This window comes from Notolabrus celidotus, chromosome 15 (assembly GCF_009762535.1).
Source record: "Notolabrus celidotus isolate fNotCel1 chromosome 15, fNotCel1.pri, whole genome shotgun sequence".
Taxonomy (NCBI): Eukaryota; Metazoa; Chordata; class Actinopteri; order Labriformes; family Labridae; genus Notolabrus; species Notolabrus celidotus.
Window position 1 is genome coordinate 14,433,658 of NC_048286.1, and position 19,812 is coordinate 14,453,469.

General features: G+C 37.8%; 1 protein-coding gene across 3 annotated transcripts; it reads left to right on the forward strand.

Moving 5' to 3' along the window:
• Window positions 1–19,039, forward strand: pcmtd1 (protein-L-isoaspartate (D-aspartate) O-methyltransferase domain containing 1). Of its 3 annotated transcripts, none has more exons than XM_034703735.1 (7): window positions 1–232; window positions 1,026–1,107; window positions 11,058–11,518; window positions 11,820–11,922; window positions 12,418–12,589; window positions 15,869–15,992; window positions 16,340–19,039. In XM_034703735.1, the coding sequence occupies exons 3-7, from the start codon at window positions 11,212–11,214 to the stop codon at window positions 16,708–16,710; spliced, it is 1,077 nt and encodes a 358-aa protein (XP_034559626.1). In that variant the 5' UTR covers window positions 1–232; window positions 1,026–1,107; window positions 11,058–11,211; the 3' UTR covers window positions 16,711–19,039. The 3 variants fall into 3 exon arrangements, with proteins under 3 accessions (XP_034559626.1, XP_034559625.1, XP_034559627.1); XM_034703736.1 differs by lacking the exon at window positions 1–232 and adding an exon at window positions 720–940; XM_034703734.1 differs by lacking the exon at window positions 1,026–1,107.
• Window positions 19,040–19,812: the final 773 nt, after the last annotated feature.

Consider the following 19,812-nt stretch of genomic DNA (forward strand, 5'->3'; position numbering starts at 1 on the left):
GGTCACGTGACCTGTGTTTACATCCTCCTCAGCTGTTTCTTTCTTCTTCCACTTGGACCCAGCGGCTCGCAGTCACTACTTTACCTTTCCACACAACTAACTAGTTTGCACAGTTTAGTCGAGGTTTAGCATCCGAAGGAGGTTGTTATCGTCTTTATGTGACTGGCACTGACTGACCGACGCAGTGCACACATCCATATAAACAAGGAGTGAGTTAATGCGACACGGACTTGTGAGTATTTCCAAATGCATTTGAGTTAACAACCATTTAATTTCAGATGTGCAGTCTGTAATGTTAGCAGAGTGCGGGGATGTTATCTTTTAAAGATGTTACACACAGTCAGACTGACCCGCTGTGTTGTGTGTTTGCTAGCTGAGCATGAAGAAGGGAGCTTACCTAACCTCCTGCTTTGTCTGTGTTCAGATGATGGCGCACTCAGGCCCACAGAGCTAACGTTAGCGAGCTTAAATGGCTGATGGTAATGTCTGTCAGTAGATACTTACTTATATACTTTACTCGAATTTTCAAATGCATATTGATTTCTCAGTTGGTGTGACAAACGCTTGAATAATGTGAACCTTGTCTCCCGTCTTCCTGAGTGTTACAAAGCATCACAGGAAACTCATTTATTTGTGTCTCTGGGCGAAATGGGGTCCGAAAAACAACATTGCATGTGTTGTTTTTTTTAGTGGATTTCTAAAAAAAAACCACCCCTTTAGTATCAAACCGGTTTAACCAGTCGCTGCTAAAGATTGAGGTTAATCGCACTGCAGAGAGCTGGCCAGGCAGCAACTGCGTTTTACTCGACAAGTGGGAACAAAAGCTGAATGATGACTGCTCGAAAACACACACACAGGCCTCTTTTTCAGTGTGTGTCAGCTGGGGTGTGAATGCGTACTGGACTCGACATGTCATGTGTCACAGACGTGGACGGGCAAGGTAAAGAAATAGCCATGATTTTTATAACAGCTTTGCAACATTTGACGAAAACGCTGTTGTTGTTTTGCTCCATCGTCACACGCAGTGCGAAGAAAGTGTTCCAGGCTGCTGATTGGCTGACAGGCGGATGTCTGTGTGGCAACTGCAGCACGTGACCAGGAAGAGAGGTGATTGGCTTCATCAGGTGTCAGTTCGGGGAATATGGGAACATCTGTGAACATCGCTGCATGTACAGCTATAGTGCGCAGGAAGTTATAAACATCTAAATGAAAATATCACAGTCTCAATAGCAGTACACAGTTTCATTACTTAATTCAAAGTATAGATACTCCATGTCAAATATTACTTCTATACAAGTGAAAGTTGCTCTGTCAGATTATTACTTCAATTCAATCCATTTTATTTATATAGCACACTTCAAAAACATCAAGGTTACCAAAGTGCTGCACAACAAATACAAACAATAGAAATAAATAATGGTATAATTTAAAATACAGTAAATTAACCCTCCTGTTATGTTGTGGGTCAAATTGACCCTTTTTAAAGTCTATTTTAGGTAATATATGCCTTCCAAACCAGCTAAATGCAGCATAAAAATCTGGGCAGCATGTGACAGAAGAGGTGTCGTGTTAATTTATCATCATCACTTCATAAAAACAAGAAAATTCAAAATTTTAAATAAAAAAAGCAAAAATCTATGTCATGTAAAACTATTGTATTTATATTTAGGGATTTCCAATGTACATTAAAAACAGTTTTAACATTAATTTTAATGAAAAATGAGTGAGTTATCTTCCTTGAACTGGGATCTGTGAGAATTAAAGAACACCAATGGACTAAATATTGATTTAAATGGTCAGTTATGGAGTTAAAAATTAGATTAAAAAATGTGTATTGGGATTTTTTGGTGTTCTGACACTTTTGGATAATTGAATATGCCCTGGGTCAAATTGACCCAGGAACATTATTGCTGTTCCAGAGAAAAAAACATAACAGGAGGGTTAAAAGACAAACAGAGACCAACATAAACTCTTATGTTGTATTAAAAGCCCAGGAGTAAAAATGAGTTTAAAGACGTGATTTAAAAGTATCAGGGATGGGGGGCATTTTGACTTGGGTGGGTAGCTCATTCCACAGTTTAGGTGTTAGGAGAATACTTGAGTTAAGTACTGGAGTACTTGCTTTCAAAAATACTTATGTATTCAAAGTACTTCTTAAAAAATCTCAAAATGTTGTGATTTCACAAAACATAAATGCAGTCAAGAATACATAGGGGTTCATTCAGTTACATTCTGTTTATCTATAAACCATTACTTGAAATCCCTAAAAACTATACCATGGAATACAAAAAGCAACTAAGTTACTCCAAGCACAGACAAGTTTGAAATGTTCACCTGGAATGAAACAAATGTTATGTAGCTCAACACACTTTCTCAGGTTGGACTGTGAATTTTTGTATTTTTGAGCAGAGTGGGAAACAGGGAGAACATTTCAAACGATACATATCATTCTTAATTTCAAAAACCTCCAACACGGACTGAAGATATGGCCATGGGTGCTCAGGTGGAAAATTATAGCCATCATTACCACCTCTACATGAACTGATCTGAATGAAATCTGCTCTGTGTTTGCTCCACGTTAAACCATGGGATCAGATTTCAGAAAAGAGAAGGACATTTATGAGCTGACTTCAAAGCAAAAGTAGTGAGTAACTAGAGCATTGATAGAAATGTAGTAGAGTAAAAAGTGCAGTAATTGTCTTCTGAATGTAGTGGAGTAAAAGTAATAAAAGTAATAAGTTCCCCCCAAAAATAAAACTCAAGTAAAGTACAGTACTTAAGTAAATTTACTTTGTTACTGTCTTTGATTTAGTTGTATAAATAATGTTTAATTTAATGTTGATAAAACAGTTTTGAATTCATTTTATTTACTGGTCAGTCTTTTGAATTCCATAAAATTGTTAACACAGCGTTTCCATAGAAGTATAGATAAAAAGCTAGTGATCTTTACAGTTTTGAGGCAGGATCAGTTTACTTATTTTTCCACATATAATTACGCAATTCCCTGAATTGATTTCTAGTTAAGCTACAATTAATTCAGTAGTTGACTTAGCAGTTAACCTACATATTGTTGGAGCTTAATTACTATAGCCAGTTATGACTAACCTTACTTCTCTGTCTCTATTTGGTCTCTAACTCATATGTTGACATTAAAGGTACAGTGGGATGAAATGGGAATATTTAGCAATATATGGTGGTCATATTCTAGACTGAATTACTCCCTTACTCACTCCTCTCGTGTTGTTGTGATACATGATAAGTATGATCCTCTATCGGTCAAGGTTTTACCATCAAAACCATCTATCAACTCAAATTATTTTGCACACAACAATCACTCTCCTCGTCTTTTCATCTTCCAACCAGTGCATTTTATGTCACTCATGTAATACAAAAACATGTATGTTACTAGCATGTCTACTTTGTGGTACAGTAGAAACATAGTGCAAGGTGGAAGGGGACCTTCTCCTATAGAAAGTTAATTCTACATAAACAAAAACAAAAAATCTCTTTACATTCAGGTGATCACACACTAGTTTAAACATACCTATATATGATATATTCCCTTTCTACCAAGTTTGTCCTGCTAAATGCCGCTAAATTCTACACACTGAACCTTTAAACCACAACCAAATGTTTTCACATTGCTTGTTTTTCCCTTTCAAGCTAAAGAAAAGAAGCACATCCTCACAGATGAAAAGCCTAAACCATTATCACCCGTATGGTAGAGAATCTTAAACGCTTTGAATGCAACCGACAATTACTGAATAATTTACCTGTCATTTTCTCAAGTTATAGTTTTGTCAATGAAATGAGAAAGAAAACAGTAATAATTTCATCGGCGGCAAGGGGGCTTCTTTAGATGTCTTGTTTAGTCCTTCCATCTTTCCAAAGTGTATATATATAATACATTTTTTTTTCATCACATTTGCAAAGAAAAGCTGCAAAATGTTAAGTCTTATTGCAGCTGGAACCACAGAACTAATGTTTAGGACACTATTTGAATGAGTGTTTCTGCTTAGAGAGCCAATTAACTCTCAGTCAATCTACTAATCAAATATACCTGGCTTTATCTGTAGTTGAATGCCCACTTCTGTAATAAAATGGTGACAACAATTGACAACAGTTGACAACAATTGACGTCTGTGGCACTCCTGGCAACCCTGAGATACTTTCCATCTCATTAACCATCAGAACAACAAAGTGGATGTTACAGTTGCTGGTTCATCTTGGTGCCACAAACTGAGTCAAAGAGTCTTGATAATAACAACTCTGTATGACCTCTTTTTTTATTATTCAAAACAATAGGAGCCAAACAGAGGAGAAAAATAAAAGAAAGTACTGAATTTCTAAATCATTTCATTTTATTTTCACAGAAACACACTCGCATTGAGTCACTTCTTGCTGTTAGCTTCCACAGTCACATCCCTTGGTTGTTTTTTGCCAATTAACGCAGCGTCCAGTCAAACTTGCATGAATACAGAGAGGGGAATACACTTTCATTAAGTAGGATGATCCTTATGACCAGCCTGGGGATGCAGTGAGAGGGGAAGCTGTATTGTTTTGCAAATCAAAAGGGTTAATTTAACTTACTGCTGAGCATGAGCATGTTTAGAGGTTTGCATAAGGCCTGTCTATTTTTTTGGGGTCTGTAGATGGTGGCAAAGTTTTTTGACTCTTGAATTATTAATGCTTTTATTCTGATACTACGACTAAAATTATCCAAACTAACTAACAGAATACAGCTTTAAAGCTACTGTGAGCAGTTTTTAAGTTGGTAACGAAACAAAATGAATTCTGATGTCTCTCTAACATAACTAACTAGATTAACGGCAACACTATATACACTTCTTTCTGGAGCTTGAAATTGCCTAAACAGTCTTTGTTTACAATTTCCAAGCAATGAATCTAAATGAGGGACACTGTTAAAAGACAGCAGGATGACATGTTTTGCTGTAAACACTACATATACATGACCAGGACAAAATAATACATACCAAGAGATCATATGTACCACTTTGTTTACAGGGGGCGCCCAAATCAACACAAACAAAAGGAGCTTAAAGTAGAAACTGAGTTTATGGAGTGTGTTAAAAAAACAACTAATTTCCCATTAGAATGAATGAAAAAAATGGGTTGTAAAAGTGTATTAGAACCTACTGTTTATACTTTAAAAACCCAATTACAAGCTGGCTGTATAAGATTAAATATCTTAAACTAGAAATCATCAGATCTTTAAATGAACTTTTGAACTTTTGACAGAAGTGAGAACACAGCCAGGGATCATGATGGAAAAGTAACTCATCTCCTGTTGGGAGCATTTAACTCGCTCAAGTGACCATCTGCCCTCGTTGAATATGTATTGAGAGATCATGTTTAAAAGTCTGCATTGGGGTTGACACTAGAGGAGGGTTCAGTAAGTCTTAACAATTCTAAGGGCGTATCCTCCACGGTCCAAAATCGTGTTATATTCCACTTTTCAGATATGAAGGTATATTATGCTACATCAAACTATTCAGATTAACAAGTAGTGCCAAAAGGGGGCCATATGGTGACCAAAGTCATTATGATTTATCTTCTGCGTTCCATGCATGGACACAGCAGATTTAACAGAAGTGGATCATTAGTGTTTCAGGTATCTCACCGTGAAATAAAGTGTTGAACAAGTAGACCTTCTGGTGGCACTACATTAGGACTCAGACACTTGTGAAATTCATGAGGACCAACAGACTGTCCTACCAACCAGCCAACCAGCCAACATCCCCAGAGCCAGGCCATTAGCAAGACTACATTTGAATCTGAATATCTGTGCAGTGTTTCATCTCACTCACTGTGGAGAGCAATAGGTTTACCCAGGTGTATACGACATTTAGTGCCTCATCTACTGTTTTTACGAGATTCAGAGGATGGACATGAACAGATTTCTGATTTTGTTGGCAATATTGTGAGTTTATGTAGACATTTTGATATGGATAGTGCACAGATTTGACTTATTGAGGTACCAAGGAGAATCCAGAGAACAACCTCCTGAACAAACTACATAAAAGCACTATTTCTCAGTCAACCTTAACATTGTTTCCTGAAATATATGTTCTGTTAAATGGATTTTCACATCAGCAAGTTTCAAAAACCAACACTAAGGTGATGAATCGTATCAGGCCTTTATCATCCAGTAATATCATCTGTCTGATATCTGTTGGGTCATACTGTCATTCAGGTTCCTGGGTAGAAAAGACATAAGCTCTTCAATTTAACCTGTGTTTTTAGAGCATACTATATGTTTTGTATCAATAACGCCTTCGACATCACACAGAAAATTGTAGCTGATTTGTTTCCCACAAAGGCAGATCTCATTAATTACACCTTCACAAGCCTTTAATCTGCTATCTTATCCCTGGACGTTAACATGCTCACATCTTTGCTGCAGTGAATCTGGGACAAAACAGTCACATGTCGGCCTCAAGAAATGTAAATGCACTGGCAGGATTTGTACATTCACAAGTCGTAATGGAAAAATATGGAAATTGTTTATCAGAAATGTATTTTTCATAGCTATTGTCACTTGAGGCGTAACCCATTACAAATTAAAAAAGCTGTCATCTGTCAAAACAACATCACATATTAATCCTGTTTTCTCCTGGTAGTTAAATGAGAAACTTGTGACATTAAAGATTTATAATAAGATTGTTTTTATTATTTTCTACTGATAGCATTCTGTTACTCAGTTTTTGTTTTTTTTTGCCAAACAGGTGTGGATATGATTACTTTTGCTGACAGAGCAATAAATCAGCGATACATTGTCTTAATTCACGGTGTAAATGCTGATAACTGTGATGATTATCAGCTTGCTTCACACTTTGTTATGATCAGCAGTGTGTGTGTACATCTGTGTGGAAGGAGGAAAGGCCTCTGGTATGGAGTTACAGCATTAGACTTCATCTTGTGTTACATGTTTCATCGAATGGGAGAGTTCAGAGAGTTGTCATGCCAGGCAGTCATGGCCCTAACCGGGTCATGGCAGCCTGGCATGACCTGAGATGTTGTTGTTCTTTTTATAAACACAGGCGGGTCAACTGAGGCCATGCGGTATGTTTTTTTATGGTTGGCTCTGTAGGTCTAGTTTCACGATGTAAGTACATTTTATAACCTGCCTGCTTCTATTTCATTTGCTGTACAAAGTAACTACAACATATGAACTCACTCACTCACTCATGTCTGTTCTTGGATGATATAATTCAAATGGAATTGCTTTATTTGGCTGATGTTTGTAGGGAAGAAGTTTGTGCCGTTTCAAAATGCAGAACAGACACAAGAAGTCAAACAGATGGAGTTAGTTTTTTGCAAAGACACAACCTGCATGTTTTTTACCCAAAGCCCAAATTTGCACACTATGCAGTTTTCATTTTGAAATAACATGTTTTTCTTTTAATTTATTATTCATTTTCTTATAGCAGGAGTTTGAAAGCAAGACTAGCGAAATGTTGCAGTTGATACTTCACAAAGTATACTTTTACCCCTTCTTTTTATCCCATATAGCAATACCTCTGAAATAACACTGAAATAAAAGGCTTCTGAACTAAAACTTAGAGATATTGACTAACTTGTTACTTGCATTGTTTTTGGAAACAGTAGTTCATGATGTAAGCCTCTTGAAGTCCCTGATCACTAGGGTTGCAAAATTCCAGGAATTTTCAAAGTTGGAATCTTTCCATGGGAATAAACGGGAATTAACCAGGAATTTACAAAATTGAAGGATAGCTCTTAAGAGGGAACTTAAATATAGTTGGGAATAAATTATTTTTGCATAATCCTGACTAAACCAACCAGATTTCATGCAAGTACAGTTGAATATCTATGCTATTCCTCATCACAGGCACATAGCACACTGCTTACTGCTGGGCTATTGAAACCATACCCCCTACATGCACTGTGCATTCCTCCATCACATGCACAGATGATTTCTATTTTGGATGGATGTCTGCTAATAACAACACAAATGTTTATGCTTGGATACGATACCTTTCCATTAAATTACCCTCAATTCCCAGTTAATTCCAATTAATTCCCAGAATTCCCATGGAAAGTTTTCAATTTGGAATATTTCCAAAATTCCCCAGCTTAACTTCCCATGGAAACTTTCTGGAATTGTTCCAGCCCTTTGCAACCCTACTGATCACATATTAGCATTAGAATTAGCTTTGGTGGCTATTCACTGTAGTATCCACTAGCTGCTTGACTCTGATTTCACTTAACTGTCCGTGTATGTTTACAGGACTAACATTTGTGCAGATTGAGAACGGATAACATGCCTAACAGGGTATCATTCACACTAAACTACTATATATCAGGCTACAGATATAAACTATTATTAACTCAAAGATTAAGATGAATAAATGGTGCATCAAATCTATAAATTCATAGAATCAAACTAACACTAATGAGGAGATAAGAGTATTGTCTGTCTTCGTGCTACTGAATAATGACCCCTATTTGAGGCCCTATTATTGTTCCAGCAGTGCCCAAAAGCCAAAGCTTTTGAATACCTCTCCTGACCCATTTTCCCAGATTTCTATTTCAACTGCATGCAGCTCAAAGGACTGTGAGTTTCAGAGAGGATAGAGAGGAAAAATAGGATAAGAATGACACTGCTGTACAATCAGGGATGGTGAGCGAATCAATTATTCTTTGTATGCATGTGAGGAAAAAGCTGAAGGAAAATTACCTTTCTGGGCCTCCTACTACAAAGTCACCTCTGAATGTAATCTTTATTAGCTGAGTCAGATGTGGAGATGCTGAAGAGGCACAGAGGGAATTCAAGACTTGACTCCCTCGGCAGCCTCTCCAGCGATACCCATTCACTCAGTGCCAGTGTGGGGTATTTTAGTTATCAAAGCATCTGCGAAATGTTTAAAGACCAGCATGTGTCAGGAAGTTCCTCTTTATTGCTACTCTGTGGTTCTTCAAAGCAAAGTGTTGCTCAGTACTTGGAGAGAAAGAGCGGTTCAAAGCAGCAGGGGTCAGTGCATGTTTTAATTGACCTCTTCCATTAACCCTGCCCGGCTGTGGTTTCAACCTTTTTGGCTTCTGTGGCCTTAAGCTGATAGGGAGTAGCAGCTTGTGACCCCAAATAACACCTTAAAGCCTTTGTGTGAAGCTAAGGGGAGGGCAGTTTAACAAGAAATAAATCATATTTGTACCTTCTCAGACTGTTCCCTTTTTCAAGGCATGACTTTAATAAAAGTTTAGTCAATTAAAGGAAAACAAACCTGCAACTTTTTTGAGAATCATTTCACTAATACATGAGTTTACAGCTTGTTCTCCGTAAATTTAATATTTTTGTGTTTCTAGATGAACAAAATCTGACACTAATGACACCGCATGGTTTCGCACAATGGACATGTCTAATTCTACCGTTTTTTTGGTCTTTTGTGGACTCAGAGATTTGATCCATCACACGTGATAATATCCAGCATTATACCAAATAAAATTAACAATGATTTGCCACTTTACTAAGGCCACTTTGAGGCATGAAGTGGGGGAAATATTCAGAACCTCACAAGACAGAACCAAATATTGGATAGAAGTCTGAGAAACACAAAACAATGTAATGAACCAGAGATGCATTTTTCTTTGTGAGCTCTGTGGGTTCTTATCTTTGTGTTTCAATGAAGCTGATCAGTAAAAAACAGTCATATTATAAACCATTAGACTTGTGATAGCATTAGACATTAGTGTTTTTTTAATCAATAATGATTTATTACCAACCAACCAGCAGTGTCTATGTAGATTATTCAGATACTAGATCATTGGATGATAAACATTCATATTGTGCTAGAACATTAAATTTGCCTTGGGTTTTTTTTCTCATTTTTTCATTTCCTCCTCTCCTAATGTCAGCTATTTATCACATGACCTTGAACCTTTCCTCTGGACAGAGCTGAGTCTACATACGTAAGCACTATGACACACAGTGTCAGCCTCAATGCCTTACTCCAGGTTGAGGTTGTGACATAATGATTGAGCGTAATTAATTGGTTTACCCTCTAAATATTTTGGCTGTTTGCTTTTATAGTAGCTTGAAAAAAAATCCATAAAATTTCCTAAGGCTTGGGATGACATTTTCAAATTTTCGGGTTGTCCTGCCAACAGTCTATAAACCAAAAGATATAGAGTTATAGGTCAGATGCCTTAAAACTGCAAACATTAACACTCCAGGAGCGTTGCTGTCATTTTTCTGTTAGTTGTGGATTAATTCTCTCTCCACTGACTTATTCAATAAACTCATCCATTCAGCCCTATCACATTATATATTCTGCACAGGACACTGTATATTTGGGATATTTGTCAGTGTTAGATATACCGTGATGCAATCTTCATACTTCATTGTATTTAACGTCTCAAACATGAGGAATAGAGATCTTCTTCACAACAGACAGTTTGTAATGTGTTTGCAGCAAAATCACAGGTGTAACAAATGACTTCAGCTATGGCTCTGATCCATTAAGCTTGTACGCCTGCATGTGTTATACAAATAAAATGAATGTATCCATCATTATGGTCACTAATTACAACCATGCTCTTTCTGCTGAAAAATGTCTAGTCTGAAAAAGATATATGTACATTAAATAAACACAAACAACCAATATAGTGGAAGTGTGCTGGGGGTTAATCTGTGTTCATGCAAAATAGTTATTTTTAGTTTGCCTTAATGAAATCATAGATTAGATTATACAATTACAAATCCTGCATGTTGTTTTGTTGTTTTGCTTCCAAACATGCCCTTTTGATAAATGCATGGTTTATTAACAAATATTACATTCTGCAATAGCATCTCATTGAGTTCATAGTAAAGGCATAACAAAACATACGTTGTTAAATCCTGGAGAGATTCATTTTGAAATGTCTAAAAAACAACAACAACAACAATACAGTAGTGGTTAAAGATACTGACCCTTCTCTTCTATCAGTTTATCAATCTGCTCTTTGTTGGTATATTTAACCGGACACTGGGTCCCCCTGCTGACACGTTGCCATAATGTGCTTCCTTTATTTTTTTTCAGGGTACTCCCTGCCTGGACATGACTGTTGTCTGAACTGACACTCAAAGAGTTCCAGCACCCTTCAGCCACCTGCTGATCTCCATGCCACTCTGAGGAGGAAGAGGAGTCACTCTTAGTAAGAGTTCTGCCCTTGTGTTTGCCTTCTCTTTTCACCATGGGGGGAGCCGTGAGCGCTGGGGAGGACAATGATGACCTCATTGATAACCTGAAAGAGGCCCAGTACATTCGCACAGAGAAAGTTGAACAGGCTTTTCGGGCCATAGACCGCGGTGACTACTACCTGGATGGCTATCGGGACAGTGCCTACAAAGACTTGGCATGGAAGCACGGAAACATACACCTGTCTGCTCCGTGTATATACTCAGAGGTGATGGAGGCCCTCAAATTGCAGCCAGGACTTTCTTTCCTGAATCTGGGCAGTGGAACCGGCTACCTGAGCACAATGGTTGGTCTTATCATAGGTAAGTATACTGTAACCTTTGACATACCTTTGCTTTCCAGAAGGAGAAGTAAATGATTTATTTTGTTCTGACTAATCTGCTGAAACTCCCCTGATCTGCCTGATTTCTCAGATAATTGTTTTATCTTTCAAATTAAAAACAAAATATGGGAGATAACGATTACAATTATCTGAAGCCCAAGGGACCATCAAAAACTGCATTTAATGATTATTCAATTCTATATTCTATTAGATTTTGTAGTTGTAGTAAAAGGTAATGATATGATAACTATGTTTTGGTTTGTTTGTTTTTTTCTCCTAAGGACCTTTTGGTGTGAACCATGGAGTTGAGCTTCATAAAGACGTGGTTGAATATGCCCGAGAGAAGCTGGATGATTTCATAAAGAATAGTGAAAGCTTTGATAAGTAAGTATATGATTTAAAGCAATTTTTCATTGTACAAAATACTTAGATTTTCAGTCTATTTTGGAGTTGGATGAAAAGGTATATACCTGTATTATATATATATAGCTACAGACAGCTCTTGGTTAGCTTAGCTTGGCATGGAGACTGGAAACATGGGGAAACAGATAGCCTGGCTCTGTCTGAAGGTAACATTATCTGTCCTCAGACACCTGTACATCAAACAAATGTTATACCTTTTAATTATATCTCTTTGATTAACTTTCCACTCTTTCCAGTCTCTATGCAAAGCTAAGTTTAGAGTATGTGCTTGAAAGTGACACCTGTCTTCTCATCTTACAATGTCTCTGTCTTGGCAAGAAAGCAAAGGTTACTCCCCAAAATGACAAATCACTCCATTGACAAAACGGAATGTATTTTAACAACATAGGCACAAACATCTTTTCCCCTATTTTTGTATGTATTGCACCAACAAACCTATTCATTATGTTTTCACAGGTTTGAGTTCTGTGAACCGGTGTTTGTGGTGGGGAATTGCCTTGAAATCTCAACAGACAGTCACCAATACGATCGCATTTATTGCGGCGCAGGAGTGCAGAAAGACCACGAAAATTACATGAAAGTGCTGCTCAAAATTGGAGGCATTCTGGTGATGCCCATAGAGGATCAGGTAAGTGCTTCAAGCTGCCAGAGAGATACAAAACAAACACATCTTGATTGCTATTCAAAATGCTAACACATGAGGGAAAACAAGGTAGAATAGCTTTGACCTACAAGTTTGGTTATGCAACTTTCACATGCATTATTGAGCCGCAACTGGCCCTGGATTTGAGCAGCCGTGTAAGGAGCACACACAGGGCTGTATAAATAAATGTTTTATTTAAAATGGTGGATTTGTGAGTGTGGACTTGCTGGTGGGCATGTAAGAGGGGATTTGAATTATTCTGAGGGGCTGGTTGTGAAAATGGTCAGCAGGAACCTTTACCAGCAACTAAGGTAAGGATTGTGGAAGTTATTTAACCAAGATATTTAAAAACAAGTCTTGAAAGTATTATGAACTCAAAGTATCTGCATGTGATTTATCTTTTTTCAAACCAAGTTTATTATATATATCCTAAAAAATCTGCTTAAATGAACCTACATGCCTAAACCAGTCAAACTAACATGATGTGATGTTTGATGAAATAAATAATGAAAAAGCTGCAGTGCTTTCTGAAGACAGTAGAAGTCATTAGTAAGAACAAACACAGTCTATGAACTCATGACTCATGATTACAAAAATTATTAAATATTGTTTCATCACATAATCTCTCTTACATCAAAAAACATAAAAGTGCTCCGGCCCATATCCACTCAGCCCATGTACTGTAAACACCAGTGCGAAGAATTTCCCAAACCCACATCTTTTTTTCTCTTTGCTGTGGCCTTTAATCAGCACCAAGTCTGTGTTCGACAAAACAACACAAACAAAAAAGGATTTGAAAAATTACTCCCCAGAGTGGACAAACATGAAACATCACATTGTTGAAAGGGGAGGGGAGAGGGGTTTGAAAATGCTGACACACTGTGTAATTGGGCATCCTCAAAGACATGGCTTGGCACAAATGTGAAGATGCAACATGAAGAAACCGCCTCTGTCACAGTGGTTAAACAATGTATTCAAGTACTGAACATGAGTATTTTTCTGAAGTTACAGTGTTTCCATTTTATGCTACTTTACATCTCTCTTGTAGTACATTTCAGTGGGCAATATTGTACTTTTTACTCCACTAGAATTAATTTACACTTTCAGTTACTTGTTACTTATTCCATAGAAGATATATTGCATGTTTATATAAAACCCAACAGTATTGCCACCTTCAACAAACCAAAGCTCACTTTATGTGATACAGGTATTGACAGTGTTGATACGACCTACCTTACCACCTGGCTCCTAATGGCTCCCACATCGACCATGGAACTAGATGGGTTGTCAACAGGGTCATCAAGTGGGCACTTTCCTTTATTGGCGTTTTGTCAACTTATGACACCTCGGGGAGGCTGAACAGTTAGCTCCAGCATCCCATAACCATACCCAAGAGGGGGAAAAAAAGAGAAAAAGTAGAGGAAGATATATAGAGTGATGTTAGAACAGACAGGGAAGGCAGAGCCAGGACAAGAAATGTATAGGCAAGGCTGTACGCTCTACCTGCCCCTTCTCCCCAATTGTCATGAGGGAAAAGAAGAGGGAAAATAGAGAAAATTAGAAAAAAAATCTGTACACAGATGTTAAAAAGAGGACAGGAAAGGCAGACCAAGGCCAAGGAGCCTGTTGGGCCAGAGCTCACCTGGGTGATTGGATTGTACACTTGACCTCCCCTTCCTTCCTCGTTTTTGTATGGGAAGAAAGAAAGATTAAAAGTTTTCTCTTAACATTCTTTTTGGCCCCAGCTAACCTTATATAATGTTATGTATAGATGTTTTTATGTTAATACTCAATGTTTCTTCATGTTTATGCAGATGAACTCAACACATAACAGCATCTCTTGAGGACTTCATATAAACCTTGGTCAGCCTGTAGCATTTACATCCCTTAATTGAAATACCATTTTAAAGTGAATAAAATGTTAATGTCCAGTTTTGGTGATATTGAAAGAAAACTAAGTAATCACGTAAAGACCTTGTTGTGTGACAGTGATTATTATCATGTTGAATAAAGTACATTAGTGATGTATATGAATGCGTGTACCGTATATCTGGCCTCAAGCCGTCCATAGCCTCTGCTCAGATTAATGGACCCACTGTGTGCCACTTGAATGACTCCAGAACCATTAACCCTCCCACCAACATGATTAATACTCCTTATATTAACATGCGTGATGAGTTGTCAGCCCCATGTGCTTTAATTGTGTTTTGATGGCTGTCATACTGTGGACTGATTATTACTTGCTATGCCCAGAGCACACAGATATCACGCACTTCCTGAAGGCCATTTGTGACATAAATGGCTCATCGCACCTGGAGACATGTACATGATGTGTCTGGTAGGGGTGGTTGTCACACTGTATACCATAACTGAGATGATTGGTTGGATAGCTAATAGGCCTATTGACAAAATTGATTGGCCGTTTTATTAAAAATTTAATTACCCTTTAGGGCAAACATAATGGCTCCAGCTTCTTTAGTGTTACAGCTGACAGGTTTTCTATTTCCTTAATTAAAGTGAACCAGAAACTTTCAGCTTTAGACTGTTAAAACAAGACATTTGACAGCATTTTCAGCATATTTTATTATTTACTGAACCACAAGATGTATGCCTAAATTGGCAAAAGTAGTTGTCAGGTAATCAATTATTTAATCAGTCATGAGTTGAAATAGATTTTTCCATCATTAGGAATTTGCTGTACCATTAACTCCAATGTAGGTATTTCTTTTTGCACACTGAGGCCGTTGGCAGTAATTTATTCACATAGTAAGGCAAGTGTAGAGAGGAGTAAATATTTGATGCAGCTGTTTGATATAGCAGCATGTATATGCAAATGTAAAGGAGGGCTGCTCTTCTTCTCCAGGGGTTTATATGTCTATGGTTACCCAGTGAATTAATCTAGTGAACACCTGCAGTAAGATGATCAAAAGCGTGAATGTATTTCAATGATCAAGCAAATAGTCTGATTACACAGAAGTTAAAGTACCAGTGTACTGCTTAGATTGAAATGCATCAAACAGAGAGACACATGCCAATGAGACTCTGCTCTGGAGTAAAAAAAACCAAAACAGATTAAACAATGATGAGTGAAAAACACAGTCAAGATTCAGGTTCACAAAGATAACAAAAAACACAATGAAATATTGATGTATTTTGGAGAAACTTTACTGCTTGAGACCCTTAGACCTTTCTCCTGAATGTTACACACTATTTCATATTTATAAGTGCTCAGTGTTGAGTTCCAGGTTTTGTCTCTTTATGCAGCTGACCCAGATAACCAGGACTGGCCAGTGCACATGGGAGAGCAAAAACATCTTGGCGGTGTCCTTTGCCCCCTTGGTCCAGCAGAGCAGAGCTGATGGAGAGAAGCCTGACACCGTGCAGCTGCGTAAGTCTTCCAGCCTCTGTCCTCCACAAAAGAGCTTTGTTATGTTTTATTATGTCAAACAGGCCAGCAAGTATAAAGCAGGCAGTATTTTATAGTCAGACAGTTCATTCAAAGTGATGTGATGAGATATTCCCTATAGCAATATTCACCCCGACTTGAGAAGCTTGCCTCACAGCTGCTAATTCAGCCACATCTTTTGTTTCCCTTAAAAACTGAGACCCACTTCTCTCTTGGACAGCCTAACTTGTTTATGCTGACCTAGTTGAAGGAGCAGTGCAGTTGTATGGATTATTCTTATTTTTGTAGCCACCGCCCTGAAGGACTGTGTCATCTCTCTTTGTCCTCAGCGCCGGTGACTGTCCGCAGCCTTCAGGATCTGTCTCGCATCTACATCCGCCGCACGCTCAGGAGCCTGGCCAACGAGGACAGTGGGAAGGGGACTGTGCAACGAGTTCCCCAGAAGCGCAAACGCAGGCGCTGCCGGCGGCGACGCATCAACACCTATGTTTTCGTAGGTAATCAGCTGATCCCCCAAACAGTGGAAAGTGAGGAAGAGGAGCACAATGAGGAAGAGCACAAGGAAGTGGAAGAAGAAGAGGACAGAGACATTGGCGACATTGAAATCCTCAAGCAAGTGAACATTTTGAGAGACCAAATAATGGCTCTGCCGCTGCCTGAGTCACTGAAAGCATATTTGCTGTATTTCAGAGAGAAATGACTGATTCACTTGATATTCACTCTTAATGGGTGCAGCGCCTGCCTGCTGAAATGTGTTTTTTCACTCTTTTCAGTACAAATGTAGCATTATTTCCATTAAATCTTGATGGCAAAACTGTAATGGAATAAGGCGTCATAGATAATATTGGATAATAATGTTATGATTGTCTCAAGTTGTTGGATTTTGTTGACTTATTTCTTTTGATTTGTATATCAAAAACAAACAAAAAAAAAAACTTGTAAAAAGTATTCTATGGACATAGTTTCAGAAATCTGTTTTGAGATTCAGATTTTATCCCAATGTCAGGATTTCTGCAGAAGTGTGCAGATTAAAAATTGTATAAAAAACAAAGTTCCTACTATATTTGTTAAAATATGATCATGCTAAGATCAAGACTTTTATTGCAGCTTTTTTAGAAGCTTTAACTCACTCTCGGTGTCTGCGGATTTACTGATGCTGGAAGCAGCAGAAGACACTGAAAGGCAAATTAGGATAGATCCTCCCATCTTGAGTTTCAGAGTAAGATGTTCTTGCATAATCATGAATGGGACACTTAGGTCATTACTTATCTTGATATTTCACTTTCAGTCGAAATGTTTTGTACCTTCCTATGATAAGAAATCATTGAGAGACCCAAGTGGTTCATAATTTTTTCTACAGGGCACCTTTTAATATACCTTTTTCTACAGGGTGCTGACACATTGTGTTTTCTCACTTTGCATATGACTAGCTGACATCCTTCTTGGTATGATAAGGTGTTGTATGACCTCTCCTCTTTCCACTGTTGATGCAAATTGTATAATAGTTAAATGAGTAATGCCAGATGTTCATAGTAACACTATGTTATTGATAATTCTTTTCTTTTGAGGAGTTTTCTGGCAAAGAGGAGTCAATGAGTACATGCATGAATATACTGTATATGTGTTGGGTGTTCCTGACTTTGCTTCACTTCTTATGATTGGTCACTGGAGGTGATGTCCCAGGTGATCAAGTTTGGAAATGTTAAAAAAAAGGATGTAAAGAATATTAATCAATTTGATGGCCTTGTGATGGATCTCCAAATTTGTATGGTACGTTTTTTATTTTATTCGACAACAATGCAAATCAGAATCTCTGAGGATTTGAAAGCCTTTTTTTGTATCCTGGACTGGAGAAGTGTCCAACTAAGCACCTTATCCTGCAGTCCTCAAGTGAGAAAAAAGGTGCCATTTTGGCTGAGTTTTCGTTGCGGACTGGACTCCTTATAATGTACACCCTGCTAAATCAATGTACAACTTGCTTGCAGAACTTTCCTGACAGTGATGGCCTTCAAGTGCCAGCAGACCCCATCACATTAGGACTTCTGTGAGTTGTCTGGCTAAGTAAATTGACCTCCCCTCAAAAAAATGGTGTATGAAAAATAAAAAAAATAGAAAAATAAAAACATTCCACAGTGAAAAGAAAATAGCACATCACTGATAGATGTCACAAGTTTTCCTCATGCTTTACTGTCAATGACTTGGAAATTTCCTTCATCTTACTTTGAATGCATATTTTAGTATTCCAAAAGCTGAGTTGAATGTTGTTGATATTAATTCTATTCGATATTAAAGTGATTATATAGATGTATTGTTATCATATGATTCTGCATACTGTTTAAGTTGCATTTGGTTTGTTGTAGCGCCCTCTTGCTGTACTGTATTTTGACACTGGGAACTCTGTAGATCAAAACTCCACTGCTGTCTGTTTAATAGGTAAGACATTTTAGTGCATTATGTTCTGGTGTAATGAAAAATAATTTGTTTGGAAACAGGGGTGATAATACCTTTAGTCACTTTGTGTGTGAATACGTTTACTTTATTCTGTGAGTTCTCTTTTCTTTTTTACATTCATCAAGAAGCTTTCCAAGTAAGCAATAATGGAACAATTTCTCATCTTATAATTACCCATAAGAAAATAGTCCCATTTAATTTGCATAGCATTGATTAAATTTCATATGAACAATTACTGGCATGCAACAGTTTATACACCATTCTCTAAAATGTAATAGCTAATTAGGGAGCACATTAAGTATTGAAAGCAAGGGGCCTACAACCTCGACTCTCAGGTCAGGCCTAGCACCAAAGCTAATGGGACTGCTGTGATTACGTTTTAATGTGCACAAGAGTCGACTACAAAAATGGCCTCCTGGAACAGGCCAAGTCATAACCAATTCTCTGCTCACACGAACAGTTCTGTCGCTGTTTATCAGGCCTATAGGTTGATTTTCCATAGAGTGTGCAGTTCATTTTGGAAATGTGTTGTTCCTCAGTAAATGTTTGGCACAAAAATAAAGGTCACAATCACATTGCGTCTCTTCTTATCATTGTACCCTCACTTTTTTTCAGTGATTTATATGGTTTGTTCCTTTGTTCGTCTGACGTGGTCAAAGTGTTGAATGAGTCATCTTTGCAAGCTGACATGAAGTAGAAACAGCAGTTAAAGTGCCACTGTAGCGTCCTTTCCAGGCTTCATATCACCTTTGTTGTTTTTGTCACTGCTGCTTTTAAACTGATAGCACAGAGAACGATGTTCTTTCTCCCGGGATCCTTGAGTCTCCTCTGAAAAGTTTATGGATGATGCCGATGCTGTTTTAAAGTTAATCTTGATCAATGAAAATGCTTATAGACCGGCTATGCAGGTCTTATGAACAGATAAACATAGTCATTAACAAATAACAAAACATTCTAACCCTAATCATAACCCTAACCCTAATCATAACCCTAACCCTAACCCTAATCGTAAACCTAACCCTAAATATAACCCTAGCCCAAACCCTGACCCTTATCATAACCCTAATATCAACCCTAATCCTAATCCTAACCTTAATCTTAAACCTAACCCTAAAAATAAACCTAACCCTAACCGTCACCCTAACCCAAATCACTACCCTAACCCTAACCCTAATCATAACCGTAACTCTAATCATAACCCTAACCCTAATCACGACCCTAACCCTAATCAAAACCCTAACCCTAACCCCTAACGCTATTCATAACCCTAACTCTAACCCTAATCACAACCCTAACCCTAACCCTAATCATAACCCTAATCACAACCCTAACCCTATCAATAACCCTAATC

Excerpts from the sequence above, each read along its gene's own strand:
- pcmtd1 (XM_034703735.1), top strand. The coding sequence starts at position 11,212 with ATGGGGGGAGCCGTGAGCGCTGGGGAGGACAATGATGACCTCATTGAT. Across the intron at positions 11,923-12,417 it reads AATAGTGAAAGCTTTGATAA|GTTTGAGTTCTGTGAACCGG; the intron begins GTAAGTATATGA and ends ATGTTTTCACAG. Across the intron at positions 12,590-15,868 it reads TGATGCCCATAGAGGATCAG|CTGACCCAGATAACCAGGAC; the intron begins GTAAGTGCTTCA and ends CTCTTTATGCAG.